The 20,601-nt window shown below is 67.5% G+C and overlaps 2 protein-coding genes and 1 non-coding gene across 4 annotated transcripts; 1 reads left to right on the top strand and 2 right to left on the bottom strand.

Moving 5' to 3' along the window:
- Position 1: 1 nt before the first annotated feature.
- CPSF1 (cleavage and polyadenylation specific factor 1) lies at positions 2 to 11,585 on the bottom strand. 2 transcript variants are annotated; one of them, XM_037380927.1, is made up of 38 exons: positions 11,530 to 11,585; positions 10,808 to 10,994; positions 10,662 to 10,689; positions 10,115 to 10,248; positions 9,952 to 10,032; positions 9,708 to 9,859; positions 9,464 to 9,610; positions 9,248 to 9,387; positions 9,063 to 9,173; positions 8,859 to 8,952; positions 8,657 to 8,744; positions 8,445 to 8,570; positions 8,223 to 8,274; positions 7,974 to 8,068; positions 7,813 to 7,887; positions 7,629 to 7,709; positions 7,248 to 7,337; positions 7,045 to 7,161; positions 6,766 to 6,907; positions 6,507 to 6,685; positions 6,284 to 6,420; positions 5,997 to 6,171; positions 5,685 to 5,891; positions 4,833 to 4,922; positions 4,601 to 4,744; positions 4,365 to 4,517; positions 3,996 to 4,112; positions 3,676 to 3,766; positions 3,511 to 3,595; positions 3,245 to 3,386; positions 2,263 to 2,415; positions 1,578 to 1,754; positions 1,417 to 1,483; positions 1,271 to 1,318; positions 991 to 1,146; positions 605 to 734; positions 339 to 477; positions 2 to 104 (listed from the first exon to the last, which is right to left on the bottom strand). In XM_037380927.1, exons 2-38 carry the CDS (start codon positions 10,949 to 10,951, stop codon positions 57 to 59), a joined length of 4,335 nt encoding a protein of 1,444 aa, XP_037236824.1. In that variant the 5' UTR covers positions 10,952 to 10,994; positions 11,530 to 11,585; the 3' UTR covers positions 2 to 56. The 2 variants fall into 2 exon arrangements, with proteins under 2 accessions (XP_037236824.1, XP_037236825.1); XM_037380928.1 differs by lacking the exons at positions 2 to 104; positions 339 to 477 and having other exon boundaries at positions 686 to 802.
- A 674-nt stretch (positions 11,586 to 12,259) lies between these two features.
- On the bottom strand, positions 12,260 to 14,074 carry SLC39A4 (solute carrier family 39 member 4). Its single transcript, XM_037378672.1, has 3 exons — positions 13,809 to 14,074; positions 13,181 to 13,368; positions 12,260 to 12,561 (listed from the first exon to the last, which is right to left on the bottom strand). Exons 1-3 carry the CDS (start codon positions 13,939 to 13,941, stop codon positions 12,433 to 12,435), a joined length of 450 nt encoding a protein of 149 aa, XP_037234569.1. The 5' UTR covers positions 13,942 to 14,074; the 3' UTR covers positions 12,260 to 12,432.
- A 413-nt stretch (positions 14,075 to 14,487) lies between these two features.
- Positions 14,488 to 14,560, top strand: TRNAR-CCG. The gene has a single exon. It is a non-coding gene; the product is annotated as a tRNA-Arg (tRNA).
- Positions 14,561 to 20,601: the final 6,041 nt, after the last annotated feature.

Raw genomic sequence — 20,601 nt, 5'->3', positions numbered from 1 at the left:
GCTGCTTTTCCTCTTTTCTTTATAAAAGTTCTGGGGCTGGGGGGGCTGGGGGTCCCTCAGAAGTGAGCCGTCACCCGGTCGATCTCCAGCAGGTCCTCCAGGATCTGTGGGGGGGGGGGAAGAAGCGTCAGGGGGGTGGGGGGCACGTGCATCTGTATGGGGTGCAGCACGTGGGGCACAATGTGTGGGGCAGGGAGCCCCAGCACACAGCATGTGTGTGGCAGAGACCTGTGGTGCTGAGGGCAGCCTGCCACACATCCCACACCCCACGGCCCTGCCCCACAGCTCTGCCCTTGCCCCATGGCCCTGCCCCACACCCCGGCCCCAGCCCCACTGACGATGTCCGGCGTGGTGCCGATCTTCTTGGCCAGCTCGCCGCGCTCCATAGTGCTGAGGTAGAGGTAGCGGTTCAGCAGCTCCCCGTCCAGAACGTTGCGCACCGCGTTCTGCAGGATGCGCCGGTCCACGTGCAGCAGCCTGCGGGCGACCGCCGCGGGGTGGCACCGGCACCGGGGACCTCCCAGTGACACCCCACAGCACCAGCGCAGCCGTGGGGCACAAGCGGGCGCAGCACAGGATGGGGGGGAGGCGCGGGGCGCGGTACCTGAAGGCGCGGGGGTTGAGGCCGGCATGGTGGGGCAGCATGGTGCTGAGCGCGTTCTGCAGCATCAGCAGCCGCCGGTACGTCTTCTCCTGCATGGGCAGCAGCAGCCCGATGCCCCCGTCCAGTGTGGCTGTGAGGGGCCGTCAGGGGGGCCCGGGGGGTTGTGGGGGGGGGGTCAAGCCCCCCAGTGCCATGACCCTGCAGGCAGCGGGGGAGCCCCGGCATGGGGAAGGGGAGTGGGGCGCCGCCTGCACCCCAAAACCTGGGGTGCTGCCGATGCCGGCACCCCAAACCCGAGGACACCGAGCCCTGCAGCACCCCTGCACCCCCAATCCTGGCAGCCCACCCCCACCCACCCGCCCCCAGCCCGAGCACCCGGGGCTCACCAAACCAGGTGATGTGCTTGTTCTCCCAGGCGCTGGTTTTCTTGTTGGGGCCATCAGCAGCGCCGCGACACGGCGTCCGCCAGAACGTGTTGACGTGGGCGCCCACGTGGAAGTCGGCGCGCCGCAGCAGCCGCATCCCGCCAAAGCTCTCCTTGGCTGCGGAGGGGCGGCACATCACGGTGTGGCACCACACGGCCCGGCATGGCAGTGGTCCAGCCCCGATCCGGCACAGCCCCGCTCTGGCGCAGCGCCCAGCGAGCCCCCCCCAGCAGCCCCTCACCTTCCGGCAGGTACATGTACACCAGGAGGTTGCGGTCACGGTCGGACACTGCGGGAAGACGAAGAGTTTTACTGGAGAGCTGAAAACACCGGCATCGCCGGAGCCCGCCAGACCGCTCCCGCTGCCACGGCAGCACAGCCACGGACCCAGGAAGCCCAGCTGGGTGCTGTCCACCATGAAGTCCACGCTGTACACCTCCAGGGGCTTTGCGTCCTGCAAGGGGAAAAAAACCAACCCATCGGCTCGCTGCAGTCGTGCCGGGGCGGTGAGCCAGCTTCGTGCCGCCACCACCACCACGACAGCTTACCCGGCTAACAAGGGAGAGGGTCTTGCTCTCCTCCTGGTAGCGCAGCAAGGAGATGCTCTTCATCAGGTCGGCGGCCAGGATGAAGTTCTTGACGCTGATCATCTGGTGGATGTAGAGCTGGGTGTCGATGAAGGCCATCCCCGTCAGGTCATTGTCCTTCAGGCTCCACAGGAAGATCTGCAGTGGGGAAATGGGGGGACACAGGTGACACCCCAAACCTGCCGTGGTACCACAGAGGGTCCCCAACCCCTCGGTGGGCCCATGGCCCCAGGGCAGCCTCACGGACACCTTACAGAGGGTCCCCAACCCCTTGGTGGGCCCATTGTAGGGGTCCCCAGCCCCTTGGTGGACCCCTGGAGGGTCCCCTGGCCCTGTGGTGGCCTCACAGATGCCCCACGGAGGGTCCTCAACTCCACAGTGGCCCCATGGATATGCTAAAGGGGGTCCCCAACCTCACAGTGTTCCCATGGGGGTGGTCCCCAGCCCCTTAGAGGCCCCACAGAGTGTCCCCTGGCCCTCTGGTGGCCCCACAGAGGAGTCTGTGGCCCCACGGTGGCCACTCGGACAGCCCACGGGGGATCCCCAACCCCACAGCATCCCCATAGGGGGGTCCCCAGCCCCTCTGTGTCCCCACAGAGGGTGCCCTGACCCATGGGGGGTCTCCAGCCCCTCGGTGGCCCCTCACCTTCTGGCCAATGGCCGAGACGAGGTAGCCATTGCAGTGGCAGAGGGCGGTGACCGGACCCTTCTGTTCCTTCTCGTACAAGACCTTGAACTTGTTCTTGGTCAGCGGCTGCCCTGGCTCCGGCACCACCTCGATGATGTCCATGATGAGGATCTGGGGGGACACAGGGACATGCAGGAGCTGGGCCACCCCCAGCCCAGTGCAGGGCAGCAGTGTGGGCAGGGGTGGGGGCAGCCCTCCCTGTGCCAGGCCCCCTGCCCCCAGTGGCCCCCCAAGACCTATGGGTGTCCCCTGGAAGCCCCAACAGCCCCCCTGGGTATCCCCCAAGACCCCTGGATATGACTCCTCAGTGGGATCCTGAGATCCCTGGAAACCTTGTATGTCCCCTGAGACCCGACTGTCCCCTGAGACTCCCAGGTGTCACCCAAGACCCCCAACTGTTCCCCAAGACTCCTGGGGTGGGAGCCTGGGTGTCCCCGCAAAATCCCTGGGAACCTTGTGTGTCCCCTGAGAGACCTGGGTGTCCCCCAAGACCCTCAACTGTCCCCGAGACCCCTGAGACCCCCGACTGTCCCCCAGGACTCTTGTGTGTGTCCCAAGACCCCTGACTATCCCCTGAGACTCCCAAGTATCCCCCAAGACCCCTGGGTGGGACTCCAGGTGTCCCCCTAAAATTCCTGGGAACCTTGTGTGTCCCTTGAGACCCTCAACTGTCCCCCAAGACCCCCAACTGTCCCCTGAGACACCCCCCCCCAAGCATCCCCAAGGCCCCTAGGACCCTTGTGTCCTCCCTGAGACCCCTATGCATCCCCCAAGACACTCAACTGTCCCCTGAGACCCCTGGGCATCCCTCCCCCAACGCCTGGGACCCCTGTGTGTCCCCTGAGACCCCCCAGCCATCCCTCCCAAGACCTCTGTGACCCCTGTGTGTACCATGAGACCCCCAGGTGTCCCCCAGGACCCCCAGGTGGCCCCCACTCACCCGTCCACGGCAGGTCACCTCCTCACCCTGCATCAGGCAGGTGCCAACGGCGATGTAGCCCTTCAGCCCCGACACCGTCTCCTCACTCTTCAGGGACACCGTCTTCATGCAGGTGACGTGCTCCCACTCCTCCAGGTCGATGCTGGGGGGACAGGGGGGCAGGATCAGACACAAATCCCCAACCAAGGGTGAAACCCAGCCCTGAGGGTCTTTTTTCGTGTGGGGGATAGGGGTGGACACCCCTGGCCCAGCTCCACAGTGCTCACCGGGTGTTGGGGATGGTCTCCCAGCTCACCGGGGAGATCAGCTGTATGGAGAAGGCTTCCTGCTGCGGGTGGATGTAGCGGTCGTCTGCAGGGAAGGGGGGGACACAGCTCAGCACGAGGGGGACACAGGGCTGGGGGGACGGGGTGGGGAAACAGGGGACTCACCCCGCTCGATGCTCTCAAACTCCTTCTCCTCCCCGGTCATGCGGGGGATGCGGGTGCAGGGGTTGATGACGCTGGTGGCCACAGCATAGACCTGCCAGCAACACCGGCGTTGGCACAGGGACAGGGAGACACCAGGGGAGCCCCCCGCCCAGCTTCATCCCCTGCCCCAGAGACGGTGGCACTCAGTGGCTTCCCAATGGGACGGGGTTACTTTGGAGAAGAAGGAGGAGGAGGAGGAGGAGGCGGGGTGGGGGCACCCTGGGGAGGAAGAGCACAGCCTGGCAGCAGGCAGGGACCCCCGGTGCAGCGCGGTGACCCACCTTGGACTCCACATGGTATGCGACGTAGTGTGTGGTGCAGCGCAGCGGGATCTTCCGTACGGGCCACGGGGCATCGTAGGAGAGGTAGGCCGGCAGGACGCTGATCCTCAGCTCCCCCTGTCCCAGCAGCAACCCGTCAGTGTGGCTGGGACCCCACAAAATCCCCCAGAGCCCCCCCAACTCCACTGGGACCCCCCAAATTCCCCCATGACCCCTCCAAACCCTGCCAGAGCCCCCCAAACACTGTGGGACACCCCCGAAACTCCCCAAATCCTTGCCAGGATGCCCCTAGAGGGCCACAAATACCCTGCGACCCCCCTGGAACCCCCCCCGACCCCCTCAAGTTCCCCTGGAACCCCCCAGTCCCACCTGCCGGTTGAAGTAGAGGAAGCCCTTAGGGCAGTTGATGTTGTGGAAGGGAGCGAATGACTCGACGGTGCCGTCGATGGTCATGGGGTGCAGGCGCAGGGCCCCCCGCGAAGTCACCAGGAGCCAGTGTGGGGAGGGGCCACAGATAAAAACCTTGGGGGGGACAGACAGGGACACACGGTTACCCTCAGCAAAACTGGGGGGACCCGGCCGGTCCCTGCCATGACCACACTCACCCCCGAGTAGCCGTAGATATCCTCAAAGTAGCGGAAGCGGGCGACGCGGCCACGGGGCCCCCCCGGCTCCTCGCCCCCTGCACTCTCTGGCTTCTTCTTGGACTGTTTCAGCTTCTTCTCTCGAAAATTGATGTTGTGGGGGACCTGTGGCGGGGGAAACCGCGGCAGGGGGGCCGTGGCAGCACCAGCACCATGGTGGCACGGGCCTTGGCAAAGCCTCCCCGCCTCTCACCTTCTTGAACCGGACCTTGAGGTTGCTCTGGCCCAGCTGGGAGTCGTGGCTGAAGGCCTCATAGATGAGCAGCTCCTGATCCACGTGCACCTGCCAGGCAGCCGGGGGCTGAGCCCCGCTGCTCCTCCACCAGCATTCCCCCTATCTCCCGGCATCCCTCTGGCATCCCCAACATCCCCCAGGCATCCCCCAGGGATCCCCAGCATCCCTTAGCATCCCTCCAGCAGCCCCCATATTTCTCCAGCATCCCTCCAGCAGCCCCCACATCTCCCAGCATCCCTGCAGCATCACCAACATCCCCCTCGGCATCCCTCCAGCATCCCCCAGCATTCCTCTGGCATCCACACATCCACCCACACCTGCGGTATCCCCCACATCTCCCAGCATCCCTCCGGCATCCCCAACATCCCCAGCACCCCCTGAAATCCCTCTGCATCCTTCCAGCATTGCCCACAATCCCCCAGCATCCCCCAACATCTCTGGCGTCCCTCCAGCACCCCTGGCATCTGCAACACCACCCCCTCCCCGGCATCCCTCTGGCACCCTCAGCATCTCTCAGCATCCCCTGCATCCCTCCAGTGCCTCCTGGCATCCCAAATGCCCCCTAGCATCCCCCAACAGCCCCCAGCATCCCCCCGGTATCCCCAATGTCCCCCAGCATCCCCCCAGTATCCCCAACACACCCCAGCATCCCCAACGACCCCAACATCCCCCCAGTATCCCCAATACCCCCCCCAACACACACCCCCAAGACCCCAGCATCCCCCAGCACCCCCCTGGCCCCCACCGCCCCCCGCAGCCCCCAACACCCCCCTGGCCCCCCCAACCCCCACACTCCCCCGCAGCCCTCACCAGCAGGTAGGGCCGGCTCTGGCGGTTGCCCAGTGCCACCAGCAGCACCTCCTTCACCAGCGGCAGCTCCCCCTGCCGCGTCACCTCCTCCTTCTTGCCGTCGCCCTGGGCCGCCGGCTGCCCAAAGGAACTGTCGACCAGCACCCGCTGCCCCATCGGGAAGTTCTTCACCAGGAACACCAGGCGCCAATCCGGCAGCTGGTAGATCTACGGCACGGGCAGGTGTAGGGCAGGGAACATCGCCACCACAGCGTGGCAGTGGCGTGTCCCCGTCCCCCCCCCCCCCCCACGGTACCCCCGCCAGCCTCTCACCTCCATGGCGCCGTTCTCCCGCACGAGCACGCACCAGTGGGTGGGCTCTGGTTTGTACTGGTGGGGGTCCCGGTCAGTGGAGGGGAGGCTGCTGCGGCGCGGCTCCTCCTTGGCCGGGCTGAAAAGAGCCCCTGAATCCCCGTAGAGCATCTCCTCCTCATCATCCACCGTGTTGCTGCGCCCACCAGGAGAAAAACACCGAGCCATCATGCCCGTGTCCCGCCAGGGCACACCCGTGAGGGGACAGCCTGGTCCCCAGCACCTCACCGGCAGCTGCCAGCGCCCACCTGATGTCCTGGATGAGGGTCTCTGCCTCCGAGTGGGTGCGGAGGGAGAGCTCGTCCCGGGTGCTGGCTGCCCGGCTCTCCGTGGTGAACATCCCGCTGATGTCCCGGTAGAGGCAGAGCGCGATCACCTTGGATTGCTGGGGACACCAGAGGGCAGCTGCCAGGGGCTGCGTGGCCACGCCAGGACCCCTCGCCGAGGGGGAACTTGGCTACCAGCACTCACGTGGTGCAGCTGGGGCTTCTGCAGGGTGAGGCGGTGCGTGCGGCCCCCGTACGTGTCGCTCTTCAGGACGAACATGGTGACCTGCCCCTCGGCGCTCATGATCACCACGTAGGGGTCGGCGACGGCGCAGTGCACAATCGGCGAGCCCAGATCCACCGGGATGAAGTGCAGCTGGTTCACTGCAGCCGGGGAGGGGCAGCGGGGGTGGAGGGAGGGCCCGCAGCACCCACGGGTGCTCCCGCCACCCACCATCACCCACCTCCTTCCAGCAGCCGGATACCCAGCGGCGACACTTGGACGATGTAGCGGTTCTCGCCGATGTTGCCGGCAAAGACGGTGGGGCCCTGCGTGGCGAAGCCGCTGGTGTCCAGCTCCATGATCTCCTGCCCCGTCTGCAGGATCTTTGAGGGACGGGGCACACCAGGTTGGACATGGCATGGCCAGCACCCAGCAGCCACCACAGCTGGCACAGCCACGTGCCACCCAGCCCTCTGCCACCACCCTGTCGCCCCGGCCACTCCCCCGGCCCCAGCCGCACCATGGTGGAGTCCTCGCGGCTGAGGATGAGGAAGCCATGCCTTTTGCCGTCCTCCTCAGGGGGGCTGGGGGCAGCAGGCTCCTTCTCAGCGTTCTCCCCCGCCGTGGCGTCATCCGGCTGGAAGGAGAAGCCCCGGTGAACACCACCATGCCGGGACAGGGGCATGGATGTCCCCTTGCGGTGGGGGGACAACGGCCACCCACCTCTTCCTTCTTCTGTGGCGCGATGACGGTCCACATGTCGTAGCAGCCGGGCAGCTCGAAGGTGGTCACCACCTGGGGCCGGATGCTTTTCTGCGGGTGAGGGGGAAGGTGAGTGCGGGCGGTGTGGGGAGCGTGGGCGGCACGGGCGGTGTGGCTGGGCGGGTACAGGCGGCGCCCAGCGCTCGGGGGCAGCCCTGGTTTGGCCCAGGTCCTTGCTGTGGCACCGGTACCTGACCTGCCGCGGACGCTCCCAACGGGGCAGGCCTTTGCACAGTGCTGGGGGGGCAGGGGGCGGGGGGCAGGACTCGCACGGGGACCGACTTTGCCTGGGGGTCACCGCAGCCCCTGGCCTCAAGCGCGGCACCGGCGGTGCAGCCTGACCTGCAGCACGGAGAGGGCTCCGTTCTTGCCGTAGCCAGAGCACAGCACGATCTCCAGGTCCGGCTCCGGGCTGCTCTGAAACTGGGAGCAGGAGAAGCGGCTGATGTCACCACACTGTCCCCACACCGGGGCTGTGGCAGCGGCAGGCAGGGACCGGGGCTGCCCAGCCCGTGCCGGGACTCACCTCCTCTGAGAGGAACGCCGGCTCGCCCATGGCGGCGTTGGCACAGGGGCCGATGTTAAGGATGCTGTCGCAGACCTGGAGGGGAAGGGATGAGGGGGACGAGGATGCAGGGGTGACACGGCAGGGGGCAGCAGGGTGTCCCCCCCCTCCAGGGGTACTACCTCAAAGGAGTAGGTGGCAAGCTGGGTGCCCGACTGTGCCTCGCTGCCATACACCTCGATCTCATCCACCTCATCCTGCGGCGCCGATTTCCCTCCTAGCCAGCGGCACAGGGAGCCCGCGTCACTATCGTGCCACCCCGTCACCAGCCCCAGTGACACTGAGACCCCACTTTCCCTGTCAGACCCCTTCCCCATGCCGGTGGAGCCTCCGGCGTGGCTACCGGGGGAGGTCTCGGTGCTGGCACCCACCTGCCCAGGTCCCCGAGGACTCTGACCGCTTCCTCTTCACTGGGGGCTCCTCCTGCAGGGATGGGAGAGCTGGGAGCCCCTCTGCACTGCCCCCAAGGGCCCCTCGCTGGAGCTGGGCTTGGGGACCCAGGGTGGGGGTCTGGGTATCTGGGAACAGGGTTTGGGGACCCAGGATGGGGTTTGGGATCTGGGGCGGGAGCTTGGGGTCCCCCAGGGCCTCACCTGCCGGTCAGGTGGCTCCTTGCCCCCGTTGGCAGGGGGCTCCTGCAGCTTCTCAGTGTACTTGAGCAGCAGGGAGTTCCCCAGGCGTGACCCCAGGAACAGGTACCCTGGCTCCATCGTCACCATCTGCCAGGGGGGATGGGGGATGACAGAGGACCCCACAGTGAGGACACAGGGGTCCCCACCTTCCCCTCTGCCCTGCCAGGGCTTACACAAGTGGTGAGGACGCTGGCAGCCGCCTTGTCGAAGTGGAAGGAGCGGACGCTTCTCATCCCATCTGTTATCAGTGTTAGGACATAGCTGGGGACAGAGGGGACACAGCAGGGACGGTGGCACCCTCGGCCACAAGGACACGGGGCTCCACAATAGCCCCACCAACACCCCCTGGTGCCCCACGGCCGCCCCACAGCTTACATCTCCCCTCCTTTCAGCGAGATGACCATCTTGTCGTAGGAGATGAAGGTGGCCTGGGCGCAGTCCAGCGTCACCTTTACCCCGTCCTGCATGCCTGTGGGGAGAGGGCAGCTGAGAGCCCCCACCCTGCTGCAGGACAGGGAGGAGGAGGACGAGGACAAGGAGGAGGATGAAGAGGAGGAGGAGGAGGAGGACAGCCCTTACGCAGGGGGAAGACGGTGGTGCCGTTGGTGAGGCTGTTGAGGGCCACGCCGTAGGGCGGCACGCTCTGGTTGAGGTACAGCAGTGAGTTGACAGCGAAGATCACCACTCCTCCTGCCAAGAGAAAGACCACCCCCCGTCACCAGACGGTCTCACAGCACCATCACCATGGTGTCACCGTCACTCACCGATGGGCTTGGGGACGGCCAGCGCCTGGGTGCAGTCGAAGGGCAGGTTGCTGAGGGACCAGATGACAGGATGGACCTTCTGCATGATGTTGAGGGAGATGGCCACGATGCTGCACGTGTCCTGGCGAACCGCCACCCGCCTGCGCAAGGACAAGGGCTGCGTCACCCCCTGGGGCACACCGCAAGGGCCCCCCTGGGGCATCGTGAGAGGCTCACCCTGGCCAGGTCTGGTTGGGCTCAAAGAGGATGAGGAGGGTGGGCTCATAGTAGCCGTAGAGGAACTGCATGTCGATGATGTTGAGGAGCTTCTCGTCCAGCTCCCGCACATCGATGATGTAACTCGGCAAGAAGCTGGACTTCTGCCTGCAGGTGGCGGGGGGATAGCTCAGGAGACCCCCCCCAGCACCCACGGGTGGCAGGGAGGCGGTGGTTCGCAGTGCAGCGGCGTGGGGGGACTCACCCTTCTCCCACCAGCCCCTCGTGCTCATCTGTCAGGGTGTCGCGGCGGAAGGGCAGGACCACCAGCCGGGTGCCATAGATCAGCATAACGGCGCAGCGCCCATCAGGGTCCACACGCACACGGGGGATGTGGACGTTCTGCACAAAGCCGTCCTGCCGGCAAAACCAGGGAGGGGACACACGAGTTCTTAGGGAACCACCACCACGAGGGGGGAACCCCAAAACCTTGCAGCATCGGCACCCACCCGCAGCTCCGGCTCTTCAAAGTAGTGGAGGGAGAGTGTCTTCAGGTCGTGGGTGCCAGGGTCGTACTCCACCACAGAGAGCTGGAATGGGAAGGGGGTGATGGGCAGGAGCCCCCCCTGCCAACCCCCCCCCCAGCCAGGGAGTCGGGGGCCCCCAGCCCACCTTGGCATCCTTGAAGCTGAGGAGCAGGGCGTCCCGCTTGGCCCCCGCCAGCTGCACACTGGCCATGGACATGACGTTGCCAAAGAAGGCGAAGGAGGCCACCAGCTCCAGCTTCTCCTTGTGCCCTTTGCCTTCTGCGGGCAGGAAAGAGCAGGCAGAGCGAGCAGGGTGGGCAGGGCAGGCAGGGGGGTGCTGCCCAGACCTCCCCGAGGGGCATCCCCTCTCTTGACCCCCGTGTCAGCTGCCCCAGCTTGCTGTCACCCCCACATTGGCCAGCGGCTCTGGGAGTGGGACGCCCCTGCCCAACCCCTATCCCTGCCTGTCCCTGCCCTTCCTTCGTGCTGTCCCTGCCTCCGCCCCCATCTGCCCCCGCAGCTCATCTCTTGGGAGTAAATCTCCAAACCCGGCTCTCCCCACTGCACCCCCCCAGTCCCAGGAGGTCTCTCATGGGCACACCAACAACACAGGGACCCCCTCAATGCTAAAAAGGGGGAAATCACCCAAAAAAGAGTCGGGGGGGGGGGGGGGTCACCGCCCCATCACCTACCCACATTCCTCTCTCCTTTAGCAGCTGTCTGCAAGGGAAAACGGGCCTAAGCATCAGCCCCCAATATACACACCCCTCAAAATTTGGGGGGAGAGGGGCACAAGGAGGGTTTAGGGGGGCTTTTTTTCGGGGGGTGGGGATGCTACCTCGCAGTCATGGTTGAGGCGATAAACATAGAGCTGGGAAGTGCCAGCCACCACCAAGTTGCGCTCAGCATTGGAGAAGAAGTTGCAGAACATGGAGAACTCCAGCCCCGTGGGGGGGTGGGCTTGCTTGTAGACGGCATACATCACCCTGCCCCCACCGCAGGCTGTGCCACCCGTGGACACCCCCCTAGGGAGCAAAACCAGGGGCTTCCTGGGGGGCCGGGCCCACAGGGTGGCTCAGCACCCTGAGAGATCCCCGATTGTGGCGAGGTTCTGCCCCTCTCTCCCCAAAAAGAGCTCACTCGGGTTTGAGCTGCCCCCCACGGGCCCTCAGCCCGACGCTGCCCCCCAGCCCCCCGCGGGCTCCTCAGCCCCACAGGCCCCAGGAACCCAGATCTCGCCCCGTGGCTCCCCCGCAGGCCCCTGAGCCCCATATCGCCCCACAGCTCTCCCCACATCCCCACGGGCCCCACACTTCCCCCACAAGCCCCATATCTCGCCCCACATCTCCCCCACAGGCCTTTCAGCCCGACATCTCCCCACGCATCCCCTCAGCCCCATGGGGGTCCCCCTCAGCCCCACAGGGCTCCCCCCCCCAGCCTCCCATATCTCGCCCCACATCTCCCCCACAGGCCCTTCACTCCCCATCACCCCACGCATCCCCTCAGCCCCACGGGGGTCCCCCTCAGCCCCACGGGCCCCCCACCGCCCCCCACACCCGCCTCGCTCCGCACGCAGCGCCGGAAGCTGGGCCCAAGGCCCGCGGCTGCCAGAGAGAGGCCGGAAGTTCACGCTAGAGCGGCGGCGCGCGGGCCGCGCTGTGCCGCCACCAACGAGAGGGCGGTCCTCCGGCGGCCCTCCGCCCGCAACCGGCGGCCCGGCAGCCCCCGGCGACATCCCATAGGGACCCCGCATCCTATAGGGGCCCGGCACCTCCCTGGGCTGCACCCTGTAGGCACCCTGCACCTTACAGACACCCTGCATCCTATAGGAAGCCTACATCCTATAGGGACTCTGCACCCCCCCGGGCTGCACCCTGTAGGGACTCTGCACCCTATAGCAGCCCCACGTGCCCAGGGGCTGCACCCTATAGGGGCCCTGCACCCTATAGGCTGCCCACAGGCCATAGGGCCCCATAGGGGCTGTGCAGCCTGGGCCAGCCCCTGGCCCTACAGCCGCCCCCGGCCCCATGCCCCCCTGGCCCCATAGCCCCCTGGCCCTACAGCCCCCATAGCCCCCCAGCCCTATAACCCCCCAGCCTTACAGCCCCCCAGGCCCTACCCCCCCCCCCCAGCCTTATAGCCCCCAGGCCCCATAGCCCCCCCAGGCCTATAGGCCCCCAGCCCCATAGGCCCCCCAGCCCTACAGCCTTGGGGCTCGGGCATTGTGGCGCCACCACCCGCCACCATCTTTATTTGGCTGCTTTTGTGCCCGCCAGCACAGACAGGGCGCCCGGGCGTGGCGGCGGCAATGCTGGCCCACGCCGGCCATGCCGGGGTGCTGGGGCGCGGCTCAGGGGCCGGTGCTCGGTGCTGGGGCGCGGTGCTGGGCCATGCCAGGCCATGCCCAGAGGACGTGGTGCCAGGACGGCACTCAGCGGGGCTGGGGGGCGCTGCCGGTGGCGCTCAGCGCAGGATGCTGTCCTCGTAGAGGGCCAGCAGCAGCAGCAGCCCCCAGCCTGCCAGCAGCCCAGTGCTCTGCAGCGCCAGCAGCACCCATGGCTGCCGGTCCCGTGCTGCCACCATGGCTGGCACCTGGAGGGACACAGGCTCAGAGGGGCACGTGGCCGGCCGTCCCCCCAGCATGGCGGGCATGGTGCCGCTGGATGGCAGAGGGGGCAGCCAGCACAGTGCGGCACAGCACACACACCAGGGTGCCATGCGCGCAGTGTGACACACACGGCACATATGGCACCGCACGTGCACAGTGCAGCACACACAGCACGGCACACAGGACACACAGCACACATACCGTGGCATGGCACAGCACACCTGGCACAGCATACACGGCACGCCAGTGCAGCACACACAGCATGGCATGCAGAACACAGCACGTGTGGCACACATGGCATGGCACAGCCAGCACCTATGGCACCAATGGCACGCATGGCTTGGCAGCCACACAGTGGCACATGTGGCACACATGGCATGGCACACGTGGCAGCTATGGCACAGCCAGCACAGCACACGTTGCAGATGTGGCACACACGACACACACAGCATGGCACCTGTGGCACAGATGCAATGGCACACGTGGCATGCACAACACACGTGGCACGGCACACTCGGCACCTATGGCACACCATGGCCCGCACGGCACAGCCAGAGCAGCACACACCGAGCACACGCTGCGGCACCATCAGCACTGACTCACCATGTCACAGAGGGCGAGGTAGAGGAGGAGGCCAGTGGCCAGGGCGCCCAGCCAGGTGCGGGCAGCGGTTGCGGTGCCCAGGGCCAGCCCGATGTAGATCCCCGGCAGGATGGGCAGGGCCCCCGCCAGCCCCAGCGCCAGCGCCCGCTGCCAGCTCAGCCCCGCCTGCACCAGCACCGCCAGGTCCCCTACAGCACATGTGGCCCATGTGGCACATGCAGCACATGTGGCACATGCAGCACAGACAGCGCATGTGGCACATGCAGCACACACAGCGCATGTGGCACACGCAGCACACACAGCGCATGTGGCACACACGGCACATGCAGCATGCGGCACATGTGGCACATGTGGCACACACACAGAGCACACGCAGCACACACACAGAGCTCAGCCAGGGCAGCCACCTGGCAGCCACCCTGCACCCAGCACCCACCCCACAGCCCCACACCCACCCAGAGCCCACACCTGGCACCCCCGGGCACCTCGCACCCACCCAGCTCCCAGCACCCAACCCCCCTCGTTCCCCCAGCACCCACCCAGCACCCACCTGCCACCCACCGCCTGCCTCACAGCCCCCACATCGGGCACCCAGCCCCCCCCAGCCCCCCCAGCAACCAGCACCCACCCAGGGCGTGGGGCAGCTCATGGCAGAGCAGGGCCAGCCCGGTGGCCACCCCAGCTCGCCAGGAGCTGGCCAAGGCAGCCCCCAGGGCCAGCCCATCCGCCACGCTGTGGGCCGCGTCCCCCAGGGTCACCATGCAGGGCAGCACCTGTGGGCCTAGGGGAGACAGGGCACCCACGGGTCACCCACAGGCACCCACCCAGCACCCATGGGCACCCACAGGGCACCCATCCAGCACCCATGGGCACTGACAGGTCGCCCATGGCCACCCACCCAACACCCACAGGGCACCCACGGGTCACCCGCAGGCACCCACCCAGCACCCACAGGGCACCCATGGGCATCCACAGGGCACCCATGCAGCACCCGCAGGCACCCACCCAGCACCCACAGGGCACCCATGGGCACCCACAGGGCACCCATGCAGCACCCACGGGCACCCACCCAGCACCCACAGGGCACCCACGGGCACACATGAGGACCCCCAGGCACCCCCAGGGAACCCACCCGGCCCCCACGGGCACCCACGGACGCCCCCCCAGCACCCACAAGCACTCCCGGACACCCGCGGCTCCCCCGGAGCCCCCCCAGAGCCCCAACAGCGCCCACAGCGCCCCCCGCCCGCCCGGCCCCCGGCCCCCGGCCCCCAGCAGCAGCTCGGCCCCGCCGGCAGCCGCGCAGCGGCCCAGTGGCCTAATGGATAAGGCATCAGCCTCCGGAGCTGGGGATTGTGGGTTCGAGTCCCACCTGGGTCGGGTTCCCTTTTTACCCGGGGGGATGGGGGGGCGGGGAGTGGTGCTGTACCCCGGTTCTGCAGCTCCAGGGGGTTCTGGCTGAGACTGTTCTCGTCTGCCTTCACCTGGGGGCAGGGGGCGTGTGGGTCTCCTGCCCCATGGATACAGCTCCATGGTCCCTGCCCCATAGACAGGGCTCCCTGCCCCCAACACCCCCACCCTGCCCCGCAGCCCCCACCTCTGGCCGGGGGGGCAGCAGGATTCCCAGCAGCTTCTCCAGCAGGAAGGCGGCATACAGCCCGCCCAGCACGACCACCAGGGTCCAGGGCAGCTCGGGACTCCCGTCGTGGGCACCAGGACCCCCACCATGGGTGTGCAGCCCCAGGAACTGCAGCAGCACAGGGGGGCAGGGGTCAGCCCAGCCCCATACACACGTGTGCACACACGCACAGGCTTACACACGTGTGTGCACGGCCGCAGGTGCCCAGTCTGCATGTGCCCAAACGTGGGGCTGTGCAAAAAGGCCTGTGTGTGTGCACACGCACACAGGGCAGCGTGCACACGTGTGCGTTGACACGCGACTGCAAAATCGCACCCATGTCAGCACATGCCCAGCACAAACACGCCCGCGCAGGGACGCACGCACACAAGAGCACACGCATCGATACATTTGCACATGCATGGGCACTGCCACGCCAGCGGGCACACGCGTCCCCCCCCAACATGTGCCCCCTCCCGTTCCCTCTGTGGCCTCGTGTCCCCCCCGTACACCCATGTCCCCTCCACATCCCCGTGCCCTCCCTGCCCCCCTGTGTCCCCATGTCCCACCATGTCCCATTGCCCCTCCATGACCTTGTGTCTCCATGTCACTGTGTCCCCATGCCCCATGTCCCCCCGTGTCCCCAACCCCGCCATGTCCCCATGCCCCTGCTGTGTCCCCATGCCCACATTTCCCGCATGTCCCTCTGATACCCCCATGACGCTGTGCCCCGCCATGTCCCCCCATGTCCCTGCTGTGTCCCCATGTCTCTGTGCCCCCACCATGTCACCATGTCCCCCATGTCCCACCTGGGGCAGGAGGTGCAGCAGGGCGTCCCCGGTGAGGGCGCCGGCTGCCAGCCCCAGAAGCAGTGGGCGCAGGCAGCGCTGGGCACGGTGGCAGAGGGGACACCGCAGAAGCGCCAGCGCCAGCAGCGGGCACAGGGACAGCCCCAGCCCTGCCAATGACCCCAGCACGTAACCTGCAGGGACAGGGCCGTCACAGCACAGGGATACAGGCACAGCAGGAGTATGCTCCCAGCCCCAGCACAGCAAGCAGATACCACCCCGTGCCATGATAGGACGCTGTCCCTGTCCCCAGGGCTGGGTGATGCCACCCCAAGCCACAGGGGACATGGTCCCTGTCCCCAGAGCAGCAGATGCCACCCCATGCCATGGCAGGACACTGTACCCACCCCATGCCACAGCAGGACACTGTCCCTGCGGCTAGGTGATGCCACCCCATGCCACAGTGGGACACTGTCCCTGTCCCCAGGGGTGCGCAATGCCACCCCATGCTATGGCAGGACCTGGTCCCCCTCTGCACTTACTCTCAGCAATGCTGAGCTGGCCCATGGCTGTGGGGTTGGTGGCTGTGGGGCTGGTGACTGTGGGGCCGGTGGCCATCAGTTTGGTGGCTGTACGGCTGGTGGCTGTGGGGCTGGCAGCCATGGTGCCAGTGGCCACGCGGATAGCAGTAGGGGTCCGGCGGCAGGGGGGGCGGCAGGCGAGCTGCTGCTGCTGCTGCGTGGGGCGCAGGCGTGGGAGCTGCCCCCGGGGCAGTGCGGCCGCCCCGGGCAGCCCCAGGGCCTGCAGCAGTGTGGGGGAGGGCAGGTACCTCTGGGGGGCATGACCTCAGTGCCAGGCACCCACACCCCCGGGGTGCACCGACCACCAACAGGGACCCCCCCACAGCACCCTGACTCCCTCAGGGCACCCTGACCCCCCCAAGGACCCTTGCCCCCCCCAGGGACCCCTGACCTCCCATTACTCTGATCCCTCCCCTATCACCCTGATGCCCCCAGGGACCACTGACCCCCCCCATGAGCACCCTGACCCCCCAGGGACCCCTGACCCTCCCCAGGGCACCCTGACCTCCCAGCACCCTGATCCACCCCCCCCAGGCACCCTGCCCCCCTCCCGGTGCCCCCACTCACCGTGTCCTGCGGCTGCCTCTGAGTGTGGGGGAGGGGCAGCACCATGGGGTGTCTGTCCCTGTCCCGGTCCATGTCCCCATGGCCGGAGGGGGCCCCAGGCCTGGGGGTGGCCCCTGGGTGGCTGCTCATAGGGACGCTCAGCCCTGCCAGGTGCCATTACAGACTGCCCCACACCCCCTGCCCCACATCCCCTGCCCCACGCTCTGCCCCACACCCTCCCACCCCACAGCCCCACAGCCCCACAGCCCTATTGCTCCTGCCCCATCTCCCCCACCCCACAGATCCCTGCCCCACACTAGCACCGCCCCCCCGCCCCCTGCCACCAGTAGGACCTGGCTGCCCCTACGACCCTGCCCCCTCAGGGGGCAACTGCCCCCCACCCCACATAGCCCCACATAGCCCCGCAGCGTCCCACATCACCCCACATCGCCCCACAGCACCCCACACTGTTCCAAATCACCCCGCATCACCTCACATCACCCCACATAACCCCGCATTGCCCCACAGCACCCCAAACCACCCCCCACTCACCCACTGGTGAGAGGCCGCCACGGCCAAAGCGATGGAGGAAGAAGCTGGGGGTGGGTGGGGGGCGCAGGCAGCGGCCGTGCAGCACCAGGGCACCCAGGGCCGCCAGCACCCGCCCGGCCCCCACCCGTGGTGACACTGCCGCCCCTGCCGCCAGCACGCCCGCTGCATCCACACAGCCCTGCACCACACCGCCATCACTGCCCGCACCACACCGTGCACCCCCGCCAACACCCCCACCACACATGTGACAGTGCAACATGGTGGTCACCTCCCCTGGGCACAGGGGGGCACACAATGGTGGCCATGCCATGTGTCACCTCCCCGGGGCACATGTGGCTGTGCAATGGTGGCTGTGCCACGTGTCACCTCCCCAGGGTGCGGGGGGCTGTGCAATGGTGGCTGTGACACAGCGGTCACCTCCCCAAGGCACATGTGGCCACACTGTGTTGGCTGTGCCACTAGTGTCACCTCCCTGGGGTGCATGTGTCTGTGCAGTGATGGCTGTGCTGTGCGTCACCTCCCCGGGGCACATCTGTCTACGTTGAGGGCACACCTGCCTGTGGCGGTGCAGTGTGTCCCCTCACTGCATCCCATGGCCCCCAGTGTCCCCCCTGTGCCACGCGTCCCCTCACCTCGTGGCTGTCGTTGCTGCGGTAGTTGGGCTGCACGGCTGCCAGCAGAGCCGCCACCTCCCACAAGCTGGGGCCGCCACTGCCGCTGCCTGTGCTGGTGGCAGTGCTGATGGCAGTGGCAGTGCTGGTGGCAGTGGCAGTGGCGGTGAAGGCACGGTGCAGCGCCTGTGTGCGGGCAGCCCAGAGCCCCAAGGTGGCGTCGGTGCAGGAGGCAGGGGGGTCCCACAGGGTGGCCAGGACAGCGGCGCCCACCCAGGGCAGGTCGGTGGCCTCCAGCTGGGCGGTGGCACCTGGCTTCCCTGCCAGTGCCAGGATGGCGCCCCCAGAGATGCACTGCAGGGACAGGGGGGGTCAAGGTGCCATGGGGACAGAGTGCTGGGGGTCACAGTGCCATGGGGGTCAGAGTGCTCTGGGGCCAGGGGAGTCAAGATGCCATGGGGTTAGGGTGCTGTGGGGTCTGGGTGCCGGGGGTTCAATGGTACCACTGGGCACAGGGATACTGGTCACAGTGGGACTGACACTGGCACCCCTACAGGGGCCCCCAGCCCCATGGGCACCCCAAAAGCCCGCCGTGGGACCCCCTGGGCACCCCAGAAAGAGCAGGGGTCAGAAGCACCCCAGGGCAGCAGGGCCAGTCCCCAGGGCACAGGGGCAGGCATGGCATGGCTGTGCACCCCATGGGGTTTGGGGACCCCTGGTGCCCCCCACACCCGCACAGAGGCACTAGCACCACAGGGACCCCTGGGGCAGGTGCAGGGGGTGACGAGGCTCAGAACTGCGTCCTTGTGCTGTGCCTTGCCCAGTTGTGCCGTGCGCTGCCGCATGGTGCTACGCAGTGCTGTGCAGCGCCGCAGCACAGTGCTGCAAGGCATTCCGGGCAGTGCCGTGCCGTGCCATGCACCGCTGCATGGTGCCACGCGGTGCTGTGCCACGCCACGCCACGCCACGCCATGCCATGCCAGGCCAGGCAGTGCCATGTCGTGCCACGCACCGCTGCCCAGCGCTGTGTGGTGCTGAGGCATGCCGAGCCGTGCCGTGCCGTGCTGTGCCGCGCCATGGCACGCTGGCGAGCTGGAGTTTGACCCTCACTGCCCGCCCTGCCTTTCTTTCCACACGGCCCGGCGTTGCCGGCGCGGGCACTCACCTTTCCACACGGCCCGGTGTGGCACTGCGCACGGCTGGCAGCGATGTCCACGAGGGACTGCAGCGCGCTGTGGGGCAGGGACCCGCTTCCCGACGACAGCAGGGCCTCGAGTGCTGCCACCAGCTCGGTGACACCGGGGGGCTCCTGGCTGCTCGCCCCCAGACCCAGGGTCAGCAGGATCAGCAGCAGGGTCATGGCACCAGGGTCCCCGTGGCACAGAGCACCGGTGGGCCGCAGTGCCGCCAAGCCAGGGGTTGCCCAGGCGGTGCTGATGCCGGTGTGCCGTGGGGCGCCAGGGCTGTAAAAGCACCCGGGGCCGTGGCGGTGATTGGCTCGGGGTGAGATTGCCCCGGGTTAACCATTCCTCAGGGCCCGGCACAGCAGCTGCGCCCGTGCCCGGCCCCCCCGAGTCCCCGCTCTGCTGCCAGCACCCCCCACCCTCACCTGCGCCATGGGTGCTGGTACCCCACCCTGGGTGCTGGTACACCCACCCTGGGCACTGGTGTCCCCCCACCCAGCCCCTGGCACGGCTCTGGCACCGGCTGCCGTGCGAAGCTCATGCCCGGGTGCGAACGTCACCCGCAGGTGCTGGGGCCAGCCCCGGGTGCTGGGCCCTCCCCGGGCACCTTGCTCACCTCCGGCACCTGGCTCAGGTGCTGGGGTCACCCATGGATGCTGGGGGTCACCCCTGGGTGCACAGTCCACGCCAAGGGGCTCAGCTCACTGTCGGGTGCTCAGCTTACAACTGGGTGCTGGGCCCACCCCTGGGTGCTGGGGTAGCCCTTGGGGGCTCAGCTCAACTTCTTGGGTGCTGGGCTCGCCCCTGGGTGCCAGGCTCGCCCCCGGTCCCTGCCTGAAGCCCAAGCACCAAGATCAGGTGCGTGGCTCACCCTTGGATGTGCTGCTCCCCCAGGGGTGGTTGGCTGCCCCAGCACCCCTCCCTGGCACACAGGGTGCCTGTGACACCCCACCGGGAAGGAACCATGCCCCACACCGGCGTTGTGCCAAGCAGGTCGCCACCTGTGTGGTGCGGTGCCCGTGACACAGGGACGTGAGAGGTGCCGGTGGCCGCAGCAGCTGTCCCTTCACACCCACAGTGCTGGTGCTTGGAAGGGTGTCAGCCCTGCCACAGCCCTGCCAGCCCTGCCGGCACTGCTGGCACCTCGCTGCCCACCGGTGAGGGGATGCAGTGACTCACGGTGGCCCTGTCATGGCTGCTGGCCGCGCCTTGCAGCACTGTGGTGGTGCCCAACAGACATGGATGCATCAGTGCTGAGCAGCATGGCAAGGCACGAGATGGCACAGCATGGCATGGGATGGCACAACATGGCACGGCACGGCACAGCGTGGTACCCCACAGCATGGCACGGTGCATGGTGGCTTGGCGTGGAACAGTATAGCCCAACCGCAGCACAGCGGGTGCCGATGTCCCAGGAGATGGCCGGGTGCCCCATAGCCTCCTGCTGCCGGTGCCCCCGTGCCCGGTGTTGGCACAGCCATGCCACAGCAGGGGTGGGGCAGGGCAGCCATCCTGGCACCCATCCCAGCGTATGCCACGGT

The sequence above is a fragment of the Falco rusticolus genome, chromosome 3, assembly GCF_015220075.1.
Source record: "Falco rusticolus isolate bFalRus1 chromosome 3, bFalRus1.pri, whole genome shotgun sequence".
In the NCBI taxonomy this organism is placed as follows: Eukaryota; Metazoa; Chordata; class Aves; order Falconiformes; family Falconidae; genus Falco; species Falco rusticolus.
This window is presented reverse-complemented; position numbering and strand designations above follow the sequence as displayed.

Coding starts and splice junctions, on each gene's coding strand:
- CPSF1 (XM_037380927.1), bottom strand. CDS start 10,951: ATGTATGCCGTCTACAAGCAAGCCCACCCCCCCACGGGGCTGGAGTTC. Junction 10,033..10,114: donor TCAGCTTCAAGGATGCCAAG/GTGGGCTGGGGG, acceptor TTCCCATTCCAG/CTCTCTGTGGTGGAGTACGA. Junction 7,710..7,812: donor CGGCGTTCCTCTCAGAGGAG/GTGAGTCCCGGC, acceptor TCCTGCTCCCAG/TTTCAGAGCAGCCCGGAGCC.
- SLC39A4 (XM_037378672.1), bottom strand. CDS start 13,941: ATGGTGACCCTGGGGGACGCGGCCCACAGCGTGGCGGATGGGCTGGCC. Junction 13,369..13,808: donor TGAGCTGCCCCACGCCCTGG/GTGGGTGCTGGT, acceptor CATGTGCTGTAG/GGGACCTGGCGGTGCTGGTG. Junction 12,562..13,180: donor ACCTCGCCCTCTGTGACATG/GTGAGTCAGTGC, acceptor GTGTCCCTCCAG/GTGCCAGCCATGGTGGCAGC.